This window comes from Drosophila eugracilis, unplaced genomic scaffold (assembly GCF_018153835.1).
Source record: "Drosophila eugracilis isolate 14026-0451.02 unplaced genomic scaffold, ASM1815383v1 contig_2148, whole genome shotgun sequence".
In the NCBI taxonomy this organism is placed as follows: Eukaryota; Metazoa; Arthropoda; class Insecta; order Diptera; family Drosophilidae; genus Drosophila; species Drosophila eugracilis.
In genome coordinates this window covers 191,295-209,268 of record NW_024573031.1, presented here as the reverse complement: position 1 = coordinate 209,268, position 17,974 = coordinate 191,295, and the positions used below count along the sequence as shown (strand labels likewise).

The 17,974-nt window shown below is 32.8% G+C and overlaps 1 protein-coding gene across 4 annotated transcripts in view; it reads right to left on the bottom strand.

The window, feature by feature from the left end:
* LOC108116045 (G protein-coupled receptor kinase 1) overlaps nucleotides 1–17,974 on the bottom strand; it is a 264,251-nt gene that overhangs the window by 74,183 nt on the left and 172,094 nt on the right. Inside the window, exons 10-12 of one of the 4 annotated variants that reach the window (XM_041818095.1) lie at nucleotides 1,053–1,379; nucleotides 731–831; nucleotides 459–677 (exon numbers count right to left, since the gene is read on the bottom strand). In XM_041818095.1, the coding sequence (XP_041674029.1) occupies nucleotides 459–677; nucleotides 731–831; nucleotides 1,053–1,379 (647 nt within the window). Of the gene's footprint in view, nucleotides 1–458; nucleotides 678–730; nucleotides 832–1,052; nucleotides 1,380–4,108; nucleotides 6,500–17,974 lie in introns of those variants that run through there. The other 3 variants (XM_041818096.1, XR_005993709.1, XM_041818097.1) reach the window with 3 other exon arrangements.

The following is a 17,974-nucleotide window of genomic DNA, read 5'->3' as shown; positions in this document are numbered from 1 at the left end:
ATTAATTTTCAAGATGAATTAGAGTCCTAACAGAAGATGATGAAAATGTTAGTAGACACTGATCTTAAAATATTCAGGTGCAGTTCTCCGAAGAACAGCGTAAGACATTTCAGAAATTGCATAACATATCAGAATCAGATAATTTCATGCGTACATACCCTATCTATAAAGAGGCAATAGATCAGGTGACAGATGCCTTAGCGTATAGCATTGTCGCAGACCTCTGCTAGGAAGGGTATGGACAGTTAACTATGTCGCTAAAGTAGAGAACTGTTAGACACCAGACCTAGTGTCTTGCAGTTCAAGACAAACGCCTAAAAAGCCATATCTAAATATTTTTTCTCGAATTCAGACAGAAGAAGAAAGTGAAATTATTGTTGTTTGTAGCCATTTAAATCTAAGATCTTAAATAATTATTTATTTGTAGTTTTAGTAATTCTACGACTGCTAAATCTTACCTTTCAGATATAGTCAAAGAAAACATTTTGTAAAGTTCTTGATCCGAATCGTTTAATTTTATTCCCTTCGTATCTTCCTCATCAAACGATCCGATATCAAAGGCATCAGCGGCATTTACTTCTCCTCTGGGGGGTACTAAAGGTGGAGTGTATTTTTGTATAAAAACTTGGTGCCAGTCGATACCACAAAAAAAATTATGCATTTTTACTTCATCCGCACTAAAAAGGCAACAATCAAATTTTGAAAAACAAATAAGCATTTCTTATCTTACCCGTTTCCCATGCATCCAAGACGTTTAGGTACGTCCCTCTGGAGTAACATTTCCAACAAATTTCTAAGTTCCAGAGAAAATGATTCTGGAAGTTCTACGTTCTAAAAAATAAAAATGTCTATTTTTACTAAGAATATATAACGTAGAAAAATTATAAAATATCTGCTAAAGGAAATCTTAAAAATTAATAAAAAAAAAAATTATGAGTATTATGGTTAGTGTAAGACAAGTAGTCAATATATAAAGTTTGTAACTATTTTATTTAAACAAAAGTATTGCCCTTCCTTTTATATACTTAAATTTTTACGTAATTCAAACATACCATTGTTAACGTCATTTTGTCAATTTCATGTTTATCCTTTGTTTTATGTTGTCGGAAAGGAGAATGACCTTTAAGTAATTTATATAACATACAGCCAAAGCTGAACCAATCAGCACACGAATCGTACGATGTTCCCTTAGATAACACTTCTGGAGCCATGTATCCGTGGGTTCCCACTGAAGCATGAGGTTTCTTTTTTGAAAAGTCGCAAGCCAATCCCAAATCAGAAATTCGTATGTGTCCATTTTCATCAAGTAATATGTTGGCAGGTTTTAGGTCACGGTACACAATGTAACGCTTATGCATGTGCTCTAAGCCCAAAATCACCTAATATTTAAAATGGTTTTAGTTAAATAAAATATTTTACAAGAAACACTATAGTCGACGGTTGCGACTATTGGATACCCGTTAAAGTCTTATCCATTTTTAAAACTATAATTTTGCTAGCAGAAATTAATGCAGTAAATAATTTTACTAACGCCACCATTTGTCAGAAAAATTAATTTTGAAAACAAAAATGTTCCGATTTTAAAATTAATAGGTATAGACGAAAAAGAGTTAAACAAGGTTAAACCCAAAACAAAAATTGTAATATTATGCACGACACAGTAAAATTTGGCGTGGCCAGATAATGGTGCCACATTAAGATGAGTTGGAATTTCATGTTTATACATGCTTTATCCCAACCTTCCAAACCAAAAGATTTGATTTGGGCGTTAGGGTGGGAATGGACGCTTATCTCAAAAATCTGTATGCTTAGTAATAGTTGTAAAATGCGGGTTCCGCGCCAGATTTATAGGCAATTAAATATGACATTAATGTTTTTTATCAATTAACTGTGACTTTAATGATTTCAATTAAATTTCCCCCACCCCAAAACCGATTATCTGTCTGTCGGTCCTTTCCATCAGAATGGATTTTGATGGAAGTTGTTTATCCTAATTAAGTGTTTATTTTATTGTTTCTTTATTTCTTTTTTCTTCTTTCTTTTTTCTTTATTTCAGTCTTTTTGTGTTTTAGTTTTTAGGTTTCAATATATCTGAGGTCTTCTTTCCTGACTCATCAAGGAAGGTTATATAGTCTGAAGTAGTTTTTGTATTTTTTAATTTTCTTCTCATTTTTTTTTAGATTATAATATATGTTTATAATGTTTATGACATCTACAAGTGTCGATTCCTTCAGTCTGGCTGTCTGTCATTACGATTTCCCCTCACTACCCGCAGGTCCCTTTAATCAGAAGGGATTCTGATGGAAGTTGTTTATCCTAATAAAGGGTGACTTCACACTCATGCATCTGATTTGTAAACATCTTTAAGGAGCATGTTACGGCATCCGTTGCGCACGCGCCGAAAGTGGCAGAGCTCTGTTTTGGCACAGAAATCATGAACCCATGAATTAAACTTTTTTGTTTATTCCTGAATGTGTGAATGTCTTAGGAGGATTGGGAACGCCTTAAGGAAAGTTTCAAGTTGTTTATTAAAATTTCAGAGTTTTTACGATTTCTTCGAGACGAAGGGATGGAATATAAATATAAATCGGAGAATTCAGTTAGTTCTACCAAAATCATTATAGGTGCAACATCTTTCAGAACTTTTTTTTTTGAAAAGAACTTTGAAAAGAAACAAAGTAAAAGTGTAGTGAAGGTGTATTAAATATTTAAACTCAAATAAATAATTTTAAAATAAAATGTAAATAAAAAAGACTAAATTGTTTGTTATTAAGAACAAGTGGACAAACCGCACGGAGATGCATAAGAAGAATGCAATTCAAACCGTCGATGGACGCATCAAGAAAATTTCCGAAGGATTTAAATGAAGGATTATCCATTACATGTATGTAAAGGATAGATCATACAACAAATTACCTGAAAACTTTATGAGTGAAGCAGGATCGTTTTTGCTCACACATCTCAGTACATTTTATTTATTTATTTATTTATGAAGAGCTACCAAATAATTTAAAATTATTAGGTAGCGGTGATGTTGCGCATTTTGCCTAAATTAGAATTATCTTAAATGAGGTGATATAAGTTTGTATTTTTTAGAAATAGTATTAATTTTAATATGTTTGATAGTGTGGGGTTTGAGATGGTGTTTTTAAATATTAGTTTTCTTTGGCAGTTTAGTGACTTGCAGTAAATGATTAATTGATAAGGCATCGTTGGTATCATTGCAGAACGGACAGGTCCTGGTTTTAGTTGGGTCCATATAGAGAGTATGTGTAATTTTTGTGTGTCCAAGCCTGATTTGATTCTAGTCACAACTCGTCGATTTCTGTAAATAAAATTCTTAAATAATAAAAAACGCAATTATATATATTGTTAAGCATTTATTTATTTACATTTTTTTTCTTTAAATAAAATTTTAATAATACAAAATTTTATTTATTTATTGATGAAGAGCTACCAAATGATTAAAAATTATTAGGTAGCGGTGATGTTGAGCAATGGCAACGGGGCCTTCCGCTCGTTTTTTTTACAATAATTACATGAATACTATTTTATATACATTTTGGCTTAATTAGAATTATCTTAAATGAGGAGATATAAGTTTGTATTTTTTAGAAATATTATTTTTAATATATTTGGTAGTGTGGGTTTTCAGATGGATTCTAGTAGATTGGTGTTTCTAAATATTAGTTGTTTTTTGCAGTTTAGTGACTTGCAGTTAGTCACTAAATGATTAATTGATAAGGCATAGTTGGGATCATTGCAGAACGGACAAGTCCTGGTTTCAGTTGGGTCCATATAGTGTGTATGTGTAATTTTTGTGTGTCCAAGCCTGAGCCTTGTTATTATTATCTGGTTTCTACGTGTGACCGATGAGTGAATATTTTTGGTAATTTGGTGGCAGTTGAGCTGGGCATGATTAATTGCTTGGTACCAGCCAGAAGTTATGGATTTGTTTAATGGCATTTTCGAGAGATATGTATTTTTAATAAATTTTAATATGTCCTGTGTGTTTCAGTTTTCGATAATTGTAAGTGGTTGTCTAGTAGCGTTTTTAGCTAGGGCGTCTGCAAGTTCGTTTCCAGGTATTCCTACGTGACCGTTTTATTGTGTCGATGGCAGTGAGTGAATCTGAGCATATGCAAAATTTGTCTCTTTTAGTTTTATGTATTTGCAGTACTTCTACTATTGCAAGTAGCTCTGCGGAAAACACTGAAGATTAGTGTGGTAGGTGATAAAGTTTGATGCATTCAGTTTCGCTTGTGATTTTCAGGCTAGTGATGCCGTTTGCTTGAGATCCGTCGGTGTAAATGTATGTGTATTTGTGTTTGTCTTTTGTCTTAATTTCTGTAAATTGTAATCCGAAAATTTCAGGAGGGTTACTTTTTTTGTCGAATTTATTTAGCGATGTGTCTATTAGAGGGCTTGTGTTCCAGGGCGGTGTGGTTTGTGAAGGTAGTGTTAATTGTTTAAATGGTAGTTGGTGGACTTGTGAGTATTCTATAATACGATTTGTTGTTGATTTGTATTGTGGACGTTTTGGCGGGCGATATGCTTTTAAAATTTTAATTATTGGTGAGGCTTTGGTGTTAACTAGGGACTTAATGTTTTTTGACGTAAAGAACTCTCGTCTGTCTTCTAAGGCGGCTGCATTTGCTTCGTGAAGTGTGGTGGTTTTGAAGGCTCCGAGGGCAGTTCTAAAGGCTGTGTTGATTGTTGACTTTACTTTGCGCAGTATTGTGTGCTTTTGAGACGATGGTTGCTTTTGTTACGTTTAGGAGTGTAGATGTGTTGCAGATAAACATTTTATTACGTTAATATATTGTTTTAAGTTGTTGTTTAGTAGTTCCGTGTGAGTTTTCCATCTGTATTTGTTATTGAAATGCAGACCAAGGATTTTTAATGATGATACTTCTTGCATTTGCGTGTTTCCTGTTGTTATGGTGCAGTTACAATTATGTTTTCTGCAAACATGGATGTGTGGTAGATAACATGGCTCCGGAGTATTCTGCCCAGTCTGTAATAGTGGATATTATCGAATTTAGGTTTATATTTAGGTTTTATTTTGTTTTTTAGTTTTAGGATGATGTTGAAGTATCCGCTTAGGCTGATGTTCGGGTGAAGTGTGAGCTTTTCTATTAGTGAGTTATATGCAATCAAAAAGTGGACCACGGAGAGTGGGGAGCCTTGAGGAATGCCGTTTTGCATTGGTTGGAAGGAGGAGATGTCAGAGTCAATGCGCACTGGAAGTTTTCTATTTGTCATGTAGTTTCGTACGTAGTTAATAATTTTTTGGCCAGTTTTCCAGGTTACAAGTTGGTCAAGTATAGAGTGAACGCCAATTCTATCGAAGGCCTTTGCGAAGTCTTGGGATATGATAGATGCGTGGTTTCTTCTTGAGAGAGCTCGTGCTAAAAGATGGTCTATGAGTAGTAGACTGTCTATAGACGATTTCCCTTTTCTGAAGCCAGTTTGACTGTTATGGATTAGTTTGTAGTTTATTACAAGGCACCACAGCCGTTTTGCTATTATTTTGTCAAGTAGTTTTGCTAGGCATGAGTTTAGTGAGATCGGACGGTATGAGTTAATCAAGGTTTTGTCTGGTTTGGTTTTAGGATCGGTACGTTTTGGAGGTTAATAATTCTGTTTTTTGTTGTTTTATCAAGGTTTTTTATCATAGTGCAGTTGATTCTGTCAAGTCCTGGTGTGTTTCCTTTTAATGTGGTTAATGCTGATGAATATTCTATTGCAGTTATAGGTTTTTCTATTTCGGTTGATCTTTTGCTGGGGATATGTGAAAGATGAATAGTATTGCTGAGTGACGTTTGTTTGTAATTAATAAAGGTGCTTGAAGAATTGTTGTCGGAGGAGGTTTTTGAGAAATTTTGGCAGAAGAGCTGAGCAATTTCAATTTTGTTATTAGTGTTTTCTTTTGTGGATGGGTTTAATATACAGTGTATGTGTTTTTGGGGGTTAATGCCCCAGATCGTTTTGGGTTGGCTGTCCGGTGATATTTGGGGTGTGAATTTGTTAATGCTTGCTATTTTAGTTTGTCTGAGTGTTAGCTTAAATAGGGCATTTACCCTTTTGTACTGTAATATGTTTTTTTGTAGATATGTTTCTTTAAAGTTCGTTCCATTTTTTCATTTTATCGTCTCGTAGTTTTTTGATATTGTTGTTCCACCATGGTACATTATGAAGCTTACCCGTTGGGTGTGTTTGTGGTATTGCCTTGTGACCTCTCGAAAGGATGATTTTTTGTATTGTTGCTGTTTCTTTGTTTATGTTTGTGCTTGGTGGTCGTTGCGCAGAGAAGTTTATTGTTAGCTTGGGTTTCCGTGGTGTTGATTGTAGGTTAGCAGTATTTGATGTGAAGAGGTTAATTATGATGGGGAAGTGGTCGCTTCCAAAAAGGTTATCTTCTGTGCGCCAGGTACTGTCAATTTTAAGGAGTGGGCTGCCGAGAGTCAGATCGACATTTGTCAGTGAGTTGTGTGTGCTGAAATATGTTGGAGACATATCGTTTAGAAGAATGAAGTTAGATTGTGTTATGTATTTCTCAAGTATTTTCCCTCTAGGTTTATTTTGCTTTGAGCCCCAGTTTTTGTGCCAACCGTTGAAGTTACCAGTGACAATTGTGGGTGTGGAAGAGTTGTCTAATACAGCCTGAAGGTTTTGTAGTAAGAAAGATTTGTTTGGAGCGATGTATGCCGAAATAAGTCTGAATTTAATTTTCGAGGTTACTTTTAAGCATACTGCGTCAAAGTCATCGTTTAGGGGTATTTCTTTGGTTTACAGAGATTTATGAGCCAGGATGGCTATGCCTCCGTGTGACGATGAGTTGTTTTTTTCTATTAGGGAGTAATTAACAGGTATTGGTATATTGAGGTATTTTATATGAGTTTCTTGTAATGCTATTAAAAGAGGTTTTTTAATGATGAATTGGAGTTCGCAGTAGTTGTTAAGGTATCCGTTCATATTCCATTGTACAATTTTCATGGTCATTATAAAGGTTGATTGGTTTTTGTGGAGCAAGTAGATGATTTTGTGCCTATTTGTTGTCTACTGCTGGGTCTGGCTTTTTTATTTTTGCTTGATTAGTTAGTGTTTGTAGTTAGTGTTTTGTTTTTGTCGTTAGAGTTTAAGGTCCTGTTGGAGTGGGAGTGTCGAAATCCATGATGAATGTGTCTGTGTCCATGTGTTCAAGTGAAGATTGGGTTGTTGATCGAGTTAGTGTAGGTCTTGTGTGGGTGTTGGTTAAGATGTCGTCGTAAGATGTAAGATTTGCTTTCTTTTTGTTAGGATTTGCTGAGTGTTAATGTTGTTGTTTTGCTTGGTGTTATAGTGTTGGTTAGTTTTTTTGATACAATTGAGGCGAAGCTTATTTAAAGTGGATGGTTATGACTAGTGTGGTATATTGTAAAAGCCGTTTTGTGATCGACTTTTTCTGTAATTTTAATGTTTGTTAGTTCTTGTTGTTTTTTGAATGTTGGACACTTGCGGTCTAGTGGGCTGTGTTTGGAGTCGTTTGGGTGTCCAAAGCGTAAGCATCGCATGCACCTTAAGGGCATCGAGATATATGTTAGGGTATTCCGGGAGGGTAAGTGAAGAAAATGTAATAATGATTACACCAGTTTCAGTCGTGGATTGATCGTTTTTTTAGTTCGTCTAAGATTTCTGCTTCGCTTATGTTGCGAAGTAGGTTGCAATATATTACTCGTTTAGAGAAATTTAGGGTTTTGTGTTCAGAGACAGTTACTTCAATGTTTGCAATTTTTTTTAGTTTAAGTAATTTGTTTACTTGTAAGGTGTTTTTAGTTTTTATCAAAATGTATCCGGCACGAGTGTTTTTGCAAGAGTGCACCTTACCATCGTATGTAAGCTCAATCGTTTTTTTAAGTATGAAAGGGTTAAGAATTTCGAGGGATTTGTTGTCTGGTCCGTTGATGATAATGAATTTCGGTTCGCCTGGATTTTTGCTGTACATTGATGTACCACTTCTTATTTCTGGTGGTTTTTCCATTGTTGTAGTTTTTTGGGGATGGCGCCCGGTACTTGGATTTTGAGTTAGTGGTTTTTGTTTTTGTTTTTTTTTATATTTTGTTTTACGCACTTGTTTGTTTTTTTCTGATAAGCAGTTGTTAGTTGGTGTTTTTGGTTGTTGGTAGGTAGAATACAACGCTTACTTCTCTTTCGAAGCAACCGAAAGTAATGCCACCTCTTCCCAAACACGGTCAGTTACCCCAAACTTGACCGAATTCTTAAACGTATAGAGCGAGAGAGCGCGTTCTTGCTCCCTCTCGCTACCATCGATGTCTCTGCAGCCAAAGAGCGCAGTAACTACCTCCGCGATTTCATTGACAACGTCATCAGCTAGCACCGCAAACATTAATACTTCTGCCGCTGCGCTGCCCGAAAAAGAACAAAAATAAAGAAAATATTAAGCCGGCTGTGCTGACTGGTATGGATCGCCAAAAAAAGGTGGGCGAGTAGCCGCCGCTGCCAAAAGTGTACATAAAAATCTTATATACTATACTAGGATTATACACTAATACAGTGTTAGTTGCTTTTTTTGGTTGTTGGTAGGTAGACTACGAGAGCTCAAAATTAACACTTCTTTTCTCTGCGAGCTTTGAGATGATATTGATCTCAGTACATTATTAGAGTTATATATCGGTGAAAGTAAATTTTGAGTTATTTGCCGAATATATACTCTATAAGGATGAAACGGAAGAAATTGAAATTAAAAGTTTTCAAAGTAAAATGACTATATGAATCAGTTCTCGGATTTGGATTCTATTTTTCTTGAGCATACTATGGAAATAGTAGGAAAATCACAAGAATTCCAAAAAAAGATAGCGGGTGGGCATTAATTAAAATAATGCGCCTAGAAATGAATGTGAACTAATATACACCTTTATTGGGTTCATCATAGATCCCGCTTCCAAAATTCTTAGCTTCAAAGAAAGCTATTATTAACGTATTCCAAAATTCTAAGCTTTAAACAAAGCTTTTATTAACGTATGTAATAAAAATAATGCATACTGTTTTAAATGGGCCTTGATATCGGCTTTAATAAATGTAAAAAAACGCAAAGATGTAGTTCATATAATATTGATATGTCCACTGAAAAAACATATTTGAATAGTGGATTAATATTGGATTTCACCAATTTAAATTACCCTGAATTTCTCTGCATCTGCGGATGCTGCTATAAGACATAAGACTGAGAAGTGTCCAGGCTATCGGAATTACACAAACAAACTCTGGAGTTTACCCAATACCGCAAGCAGCTTGAGGTTCCGTTCGTAGTATACGCTGACTTTGAATGTGTACTGGAGCCGAGAAATATTGAAGTAAGCCCAAAATTGTTTAAATTAAACTATCATATTCCCATAGCTTATGCTTATTATATTAATAAAGCCTATAAATATTATTAAATGATCGTGTTAGGGACCATTGTCATTTAACAGGTTTATTTAGGGGTGCAGCTCATTCTAAATGTAACTTTGAGTATAGACTATGTAAATTCAAGTGTTTTTCCATAATTTTTCTAAATGTGACTGCCATTTATTTATCGAAGACTTGGCTAAAATTCCCGGTAGTATAACTGCAATTCCAGTAAATAAATAATAATATATTTCGGTGTCCAAAACCATAAAAACTTTAAATGGAAAAAAAATTTGAAATTCGATTTCTTGAAACATTCAATTTTCCGGTGCAACTCTTAAAGATTATCTAAAATTATACTTAAAAACTTATGTTTTCCTATTGACTGATATATTTGAAAATTTTAGAAAAATATGTTTACAAATTTATTTATTAGATCATTATTGCTCAGTTTTTCACTACACCAGGTCTATCTTGGGCAGCCATGCTAAAGGTCACAAATATTCAATTAGAGTTATTAGTGGATATCGATAAGTATATATTTATTCAAAATAGCATTCAAGGTGGCTTAGTACAATGTTGCTATAGATATACAAAGGCAAATAACAAATACTTAACAGATTATGATCCAACAAAAGAATCATTGTTTTAAATGTGTTTGGATGCAAACAATTTATATGGTCACAACTTCTTCCATATAAAGTTTTTGAATGGTTGTCCCCGAATGACATAACAAATTTTGATATACATAACATATCTATTGATAGTGAGTATGGATATTTTTGAGAAGTAGACCTAATTTACCCCCTATTATGATACACATAATGATCTTCCGTTTTGTCCGACAAATAGTTTTGCATCTAAAGAGGATAAAATTAAAAAATTAATAGCGGACCTCGAAAAAAAAAATTATGTAATCCATTATAGAAATTTGCAGCAATGCATACAAAATGGGTTAATATTAAACAAGATCCATAGAGGGGTTCGCTTTTTTACAATAACCTTGGCTAAAGACTTATATTGATTTAAATTCTTTTACATAGACAGAATGCCAAGAATAAATTTAAAAAAGATTTTTTTAAATGAATGAACAACTCAGTCTACGGGAATACTATGGAAAATCCTGAAAACCGTGTAGATGTTAAATTGGTAACTACATGGGAGCCTGTAGATGTTCATAAACTCGGTCGAAAAAACATTGTGCTAAAAATGTAATTTCAATATTCAATTTTCATAGTACAACTAAAATAAATGACGAGTTCTATGCCATCCAAATGAAAATACTTTTTGTAGTTATTGATAAGCCAATTTATTTGTTGTTTGCTGTATTGGACTTATCAAAGTGGAAAATGTATAATTTTCATTGCCAATACATGAAACCCAAATTTCAAAAAAAATCTGGTTTTAAATTACATGGATACAGACTCATTCATCTATACTATAAAAACTAATGATTTTTATAAGGATATTCGTGTATATTCGTATTGAATCAAAATTTGATACACCCGACTATTCAGATAGAAGAATCGATTTATATAATTTTAAAAAAGTTAATAAAAAGAGGTTAGGATATTTTAAAGATGAGTTGATTGAAAAACTAATGAGTGAATTTATAGGTCTATGCTCCAAAGTTTATAGGTATAAAATAGATGAAGTTAAAAACTCTTGTAATAAAGCAAAAGGTGTGAGTTCCAGAAATTTAACTATGGATCATTATAAAAATGTATTACTATCTGGAACTCCATTATATGGTAGTAGGTAGGACAATGTTTAGATCAAGGGCACACAAAATAACAACAAATAGGGTATATAAGAATGAAACAGAGTTAGCAATTATAAGTAAAACAAAAATAAATATTAAATATTACATTGTCTTTAAATTTGGTAATTCTACTATAAAATTTCATCTTTATTTACCCAGCTGGCTTCATCCATTGGAAAGCCAACCCATTTTACTAAAACTTTAACACCTCTTCGCTTTAAAATTTTCTCAACTAGAAATGTGTTCGGGAATTCAGTCTTTTTGAGTTCTTCTTTATAGAACCCACCCTGAATCGGATTACCTTTATAATCATCAAGTAAGTATGTTTTGGGGAATGTATTGTTGACTTTTCTAATTTTAAAGATTGCTGTTGTATAATTCGGCGTATACCCTTTTTCAAACACATGTTTATACTTGCTGATACGACGTGATCGCCATTTCGTAGTTTACGCTCAACTATATCTTTATGTGATTATATGAGTCTTTTGGTATATTTGTTTTTTGTTAGTTGTGTTGGCACTGATTGGGCTATGTACCCTATTATTGTAATCAAACTATCAAATTTTTGTAAATATCTATCGACTTATATTCCCATTGAAACTAAACTCACGCCACATTGACTCTTTGAGTGTTCTATTAAAACGCTCGACAATTGATGCCTTAAGAGCGCTGAACGTCGAATAATGATTTATATTATAACGTTTCATTATTTGTTTAAATTTGGTATTAAAAACTCTTTTCACACTGTTCGTAAATTTTTTGTGTTCCTGACCTGATTTCAAGATTTTCTCCATTGCTTAGGAAACATCATTGGCATTTTTTGATTGTAGTGCTTCACCCCAAGCAAATTTAGAAAACGTATCAATTACATTTAATAAGTATCGATAACCCCTGTTAGATGTTGAATAACCACCCATTTCGACCAAATCTGCTTGCCACAGGTCGTTTATTCCCTTCGTAATGACTCGTCTTCGTTGAAAATGTTTTTAAAACGGTCCGTGCAACTTGTTTACAATTGCTCGTTTAATCATATTCTTCGAATAGGTGTAAAGACTACATGTTTATTTCAATTGTTGTGTTTTTTGGTATCGCAGTCGGTTTTGTTACATACTTAAAAATATAATTCTCAATAACTTTTATCTTTTCAAGAACTTTCTCAAATATTTGACCAGAGCTATTTGATCTTTTGTTATAGACTTCTATTTTATTTTCAAGATTTGAAAATTTTGCCAGTCGACGATTAATACTTTCATTTCCAAGTTTTCTTAGTTCTTCGCCTAACTTTATGACACTCTCATCTGTATATCATCTAAGGGTTTAATGGCCTTTTTGACTCTTTTATTTTGAGCGTTTATATTACCATCAGTATCAATAATTTGATCGCTCCCTAAATAATAGGGAAAAATTTCCTTTCAATATATGTAATTTGGCTTTGATTCCTCCAGAGTCATATACCCGAAACCAGTCGTTGTATGAAGTGAAGTGGATGTTGTAGGATTTTCATTACCGTTTATTATTTTTTAAATTTTAATAATTTCAGCATATTTATTATAATCTATTCTATGAATATTTGTTTCTAAAATAATATTTCTATATCGTGGTCATTATAACTTTGGGGTTGTTTATGAAATATAAGAGAGTACCGACGAGGAGTAAGCTCGCAACTCATTCCCTCTAAACAAATTAATCATATTATAAAATGTGTGAAAACATTTTTAATAAATAATCATTACATGAGTATAAAAAATCTTTGGGTATAATGAAGAGACCTAGCAAATAATTGGACCACTTTTTCAATAGGAGATTGAGAAACCATATCATTAATATATACGAGGTGTGTTCAAAAAGTAAGGTGACTCTTCAAATTTCGCGAATTTCAAATTTTTCGATTATCGAAACCTTTTAGAAGTTATACGAGGTGTGTTCAAAAAGTAAGGTGACTTTTTCAAATTTCAAATTTTCAAATTTTTCGATTATCTTCAGTTTTGGGAACAAGAAAAAGTCACATGGGGCCAAATCCGGTGAATATGGTGGCTGAGGCATTATTGTGGTGTTGTTTTTGGCCAAAAAATCCAAATCCTTTGATCCATATTTTTCGATAGCAAAAAATCGCCGAGCTCGCAAAATAACTTGTAACTTTACGCCTCTCACAACCAAACAAAAGAGGATGTTCCATTGAAACTTGGTACAGATGTTAGGGAAGAGTGTACCAATATAACAAAACAAAAAAATCGATAATCGAAAAATTTGAAATTCGCGAAATTTGAAGAGTCACCTTACTTTTTGAACACACCTCGTACTATAATTAAGCATGTATTCCCTCCTCTCGCAGTTCCTCTATTATTGAGAAAATCGCATTTTTGTGATTGTTGTTATATGCAATATAATCATTCCAATATATGATAGAAGAATCGATTTATGTAATTTTAAAAAAGTTAATAAAAAGAGGTTAGGATATTTTAATGATGAGTTGAATGGAAAACCAATGAGTGAATTTATAGGTCTATGCTCCAAAGTTTATAGTTAAAAAATAGATGAAGTTGAAAACTCTTATAATAAAGCAAAAGGTCTGAGTTCCAGAAATTTAACTATGGATTATTATAAAAATGTATTAATCACTGGTACTCCACATTATGGTAGTAGGACAATGTTTAGATCAAGGGCACACAAAATATCAAGAAATAGGGTATATAAGAATGTGCTTTGTGCTAATGATAGTAAAAAAAAAAGTAAACATAATGAAACAGAGTTTACAATGTTAAATCACGACGACCATGGTACATTATCAATAAAACATCAAAGGTTAATGGAAAAGAATACTATCGATAGTATCAATTTCCTAGAACTGGAAATTATATAAGAGATATAATAAATTAAAGAAATACAGATGATAATACATTAAATAATCTAAGAGATAAGCGAGAAAACATAGAAAAATAATTATTTTTATAAGTCAATTGAATTGGAAATGTTTTATTTTGATCGAAACAACAAAAATTGTAAAAACATGAATAATATTTAATTAAAATTGTTAATATACAAATCATAAAATTGTACATATATACACATGTAAGTATAAGATTTAAATTTTTTTTTTTTTTTAATGAAAAAATTAACAAAACAAAAAATGAAAACAAGAGGAAACGCTATAGTCGAGTGCCGCGACTATAAGATACCCGTTACTGTTTTACAAAATTTTAAAAATATTATTTTGCTAGTGGAAATTCACAAAGCGCCACCTATTGCCAGAGGAAGTATGTTGAGTATGCTTATAGTGACGTCACTGCCCATGTAAGGCCTTATAACCTTAATTTCTTTATAAATAGCAAAATAATGTTCCGAATTAAAAAATCTTTGGTAACTCGATAGATATTAACATAAATAAGTAACACAAGGTAAAACGAAGGCATTCATAATAATATTATAGACGCCACAGTTTTCCGCGGTTTGTGGGCGTTAGAGTGGCCCTGGCCGGATGCAACTTCGTGGTAAGTTGCAGAGGCATCTCTTAAATAAGTGTTCCTGAGCAAACTTTTGTAACTCATATAGTTTTCGAGATTTTTGCATAATTGGTTTTTCGGGTTTTGTGTGCGTTAGAGTGGGCGTGGCTTGATCGGAAAAAAACAATTTGCATTGGCAGCATCATAAAAACCTACATGCTTAATCCGAACTTTCTATCACTTATAGTTACCGAGATATCAGCTTTTCTAGAATATCTGAAAACCGTCTTTTGAGCCTTTTGGGCGTATGGGTGGGTGTGGCCCGATAGTAGGACCACTATAAGATGCGCTGGCATCTAAAGATTATACTTTCTGAATTTCAACTTTCTAGCTCTAATAGTTCCTGGAGATTTCAGCAATTTTAGTTTTTTGCGATTTGTGGGCGTTAGAGTGGGCGTGGCAGGATGCTGTAATAAAATTGCGCTGTCCCGGGACCTCAAGAATCTTCATGGTTAATCTCAACCCTGTATCTGTTATAGTTCCTGAGATCTCAACGTTCATACGGACGGACGGACGGACGGACGGACCGACAGACGGACATGGCTCTATCGACTTCGCTATTGATCCTGATCATGAATATATATACTTTATAGGGTCGCAAACGCTTCCTTCTATCTGTTACATACTTTTCAATGAATCTAGTATACCCTTTTACTCTACGAGTAACGGTTATAATTAAATATAACATTGTCTTTTCATTTGGTATTTTGTACTATATAATTTCCTCTTTATTTACCCAGCTGTCTTTTTCCATTGAAAAGCCAAGCCAATTTACCAAAAATGTATCCACTCTTCGCTTTAAAATGTTCTCAACTAGAAAAGTGTTTGGAAATTCAGTCTTTTTGAGTTCTTCTTTATAGAACCCACCCTGAATCGGATTACCGTTATAAAGTAAGTATGTTTTGGGGAATGTATTATTGACTTTTCTAATTTTAAAGATTGCTGTTGTATAATTCGGCGTATACCCTTTTTCAAACACATGTTTATACTTGCTGATACGACGTGATCGCCATTTCGTAGTTTACGCTCAACATATATCTTTATGTGATTATATGAGTCTTGTTATATTTGTTTTTCGTTAGTTGTGTTGACACTGATTGGGCTATGTACCCTATTATTGTAATAATCTATCAAATTTTTGTAAATATCTATCCACTTATATTTCCCATTGAAACTAAACTCACGCCACATTGACTCTTTGAGTGTTCTATTAAAATGCTCGACAATTGATGCCTTAAGAGCGCTGAACGTCGAATAATGATTTATATTATAACGTTTCATTAATTGTTTAAATTTTGTATTAAAAAACTCTTTTCCATCATCTGTTCGTAAATTTTTTTGTGTTCCGTGACCTGATTTCAAGATTTTCTCCATTGCTTAGGAAACATCATTGGCATTTTTTGATTGTAGTGCTTCACCCCAAGCAAATAAAGAAAATGTATCAATTACATTTAATAAGTTTTGATAACCCCTGTTAGATGTTGCATAACCACCCATTTTGACCAAATCTTCTTGTCACAGGACGTTTATTCCCTTCGTAATGACTCGTCTTCGTTGAAAATGTTTTTAAAACGGTCCGTGCAACTTGTTTACAATTGCTCGTTTAATCATATTCTTCGAATAAGTGTAAAGACTACATGTTTAATTTCAATTGTTGTGTTTTTTGGTATCGCAGTCGGTTTTGTTATATACTTAAAAATATAATTCTCAATAACTTTTATCTTTTCAAGAACTTTCTCAAATATTTGACCAGAGCTATTTGATCTTTTGTTATAGACTTCTATTTTATTTTCAAGATTTGAAAATTTTGCCAGTCGACGATTAATACTTTCATTTCCAAGTTTTCTTAGTTCTTCGCCTAACTTTATGACACTCTCATCTGTATATCATCTAAGGGTTTAATGGCGTTTTTGACTCTTTTATTTTGAGCGTTTATATTACCATCCGTATCAATAATTTGATCGCTTCCTAAATAATAGGGAAAAATTTCCAAACTTGTCAACAGACATGATGATTATAAATAAAAATCTTTTTTGTGTTTAATATATATACTCGAATTAAACAATAATTCCTTCCTCTCGCAGTTCTTCTATTATTGAGAAAATCTCATTATTGTGATTGTTGTTACCCGCTGTTTTTGATGCCACTAAAATTTGTAACCGTTCGACTAGTTCATTTACATCCTTTCAATATATGTAATTTAGCTTTGATTCCTCCAGAGTCATATAACCGAAACCAGTTTACGTACGAAGTGGAGTGGATGTTGCAGGATTTTCATTATCATTTATTATTTTTTTAAAATATTTTTAGTGTATTTAAATGCACGTGAAACTTTAATTTGATTTTTTACGTTATAACCTAATCTATAATTATTTGTTTCTAAAATAAAATTTTTATATATTTTTTAATCATGACCATTATAATTTTGGGGTTGTTTATGAAATATAAGAGAGTACCGACGAGGAGTAAGCTCGCAACTCATTCCTCTAGACAAATGAATCATATTATCAATCATTTTTAGTCCACTATTCCCTAATGTTAATACATTATCTTAACTTTTTAGGTCCGTAAGCCTTATCCAATATATTTTTCCGACTCAAATGGCTGATATTAAAATCATAATTTTTATTATCTATCTCATCTTCTATATTTATGTCTTCCCTCATTTCATTTTCTTCTGTAGGCATTGATATAGGTTCCGTCTCACTCTCTTTGTCTGCATAATCATGTGCTTCGTCTTTCTTTCCTTTTTTAAAAACATTTGTTTGTGAAAAATATTCTTTATACGAATCACTATCAGTCATAGATCGGTACTGAGATACATTTCTGTTTGTTGGATGTTCTTTGCCATTGGTTGTATAGTACAGGTCATCGACATCTGTCATGTCATTCTCGTACTTTTTATTTTGGTATAATACACGTTTAACCTTGGCTCGCTCATTTAAAAAAATGTCTGCTTTTTTTTCGTTAAGAAGTTCATTTAAAGGTTCTTTAATAGATTTAAATGTTTCCTCCAACTGTATAACGCTTTGATTTTTAACATGTTTGAGTTCATCAAACTTTCTCTTCAAGGCAGATCTCACTTTTGTTAACTGATCTTACACTTTTATTATTGTAACCTGTATAAACATAGATAAAGTAGAATTCAAAAATATATAATTTATATGTTTTCACTCTTCATTTACTCAATCTATACCGTTTACTGAAAACTACAGCATTTAATATTAGGTTGTCAAAAAAGTCTTGCTGTATTTTTATTAAATTTTCATAAAATTGGATACAATAATGCGATTCAAGTCAAATATGCGTCGTTTTGTTCGAT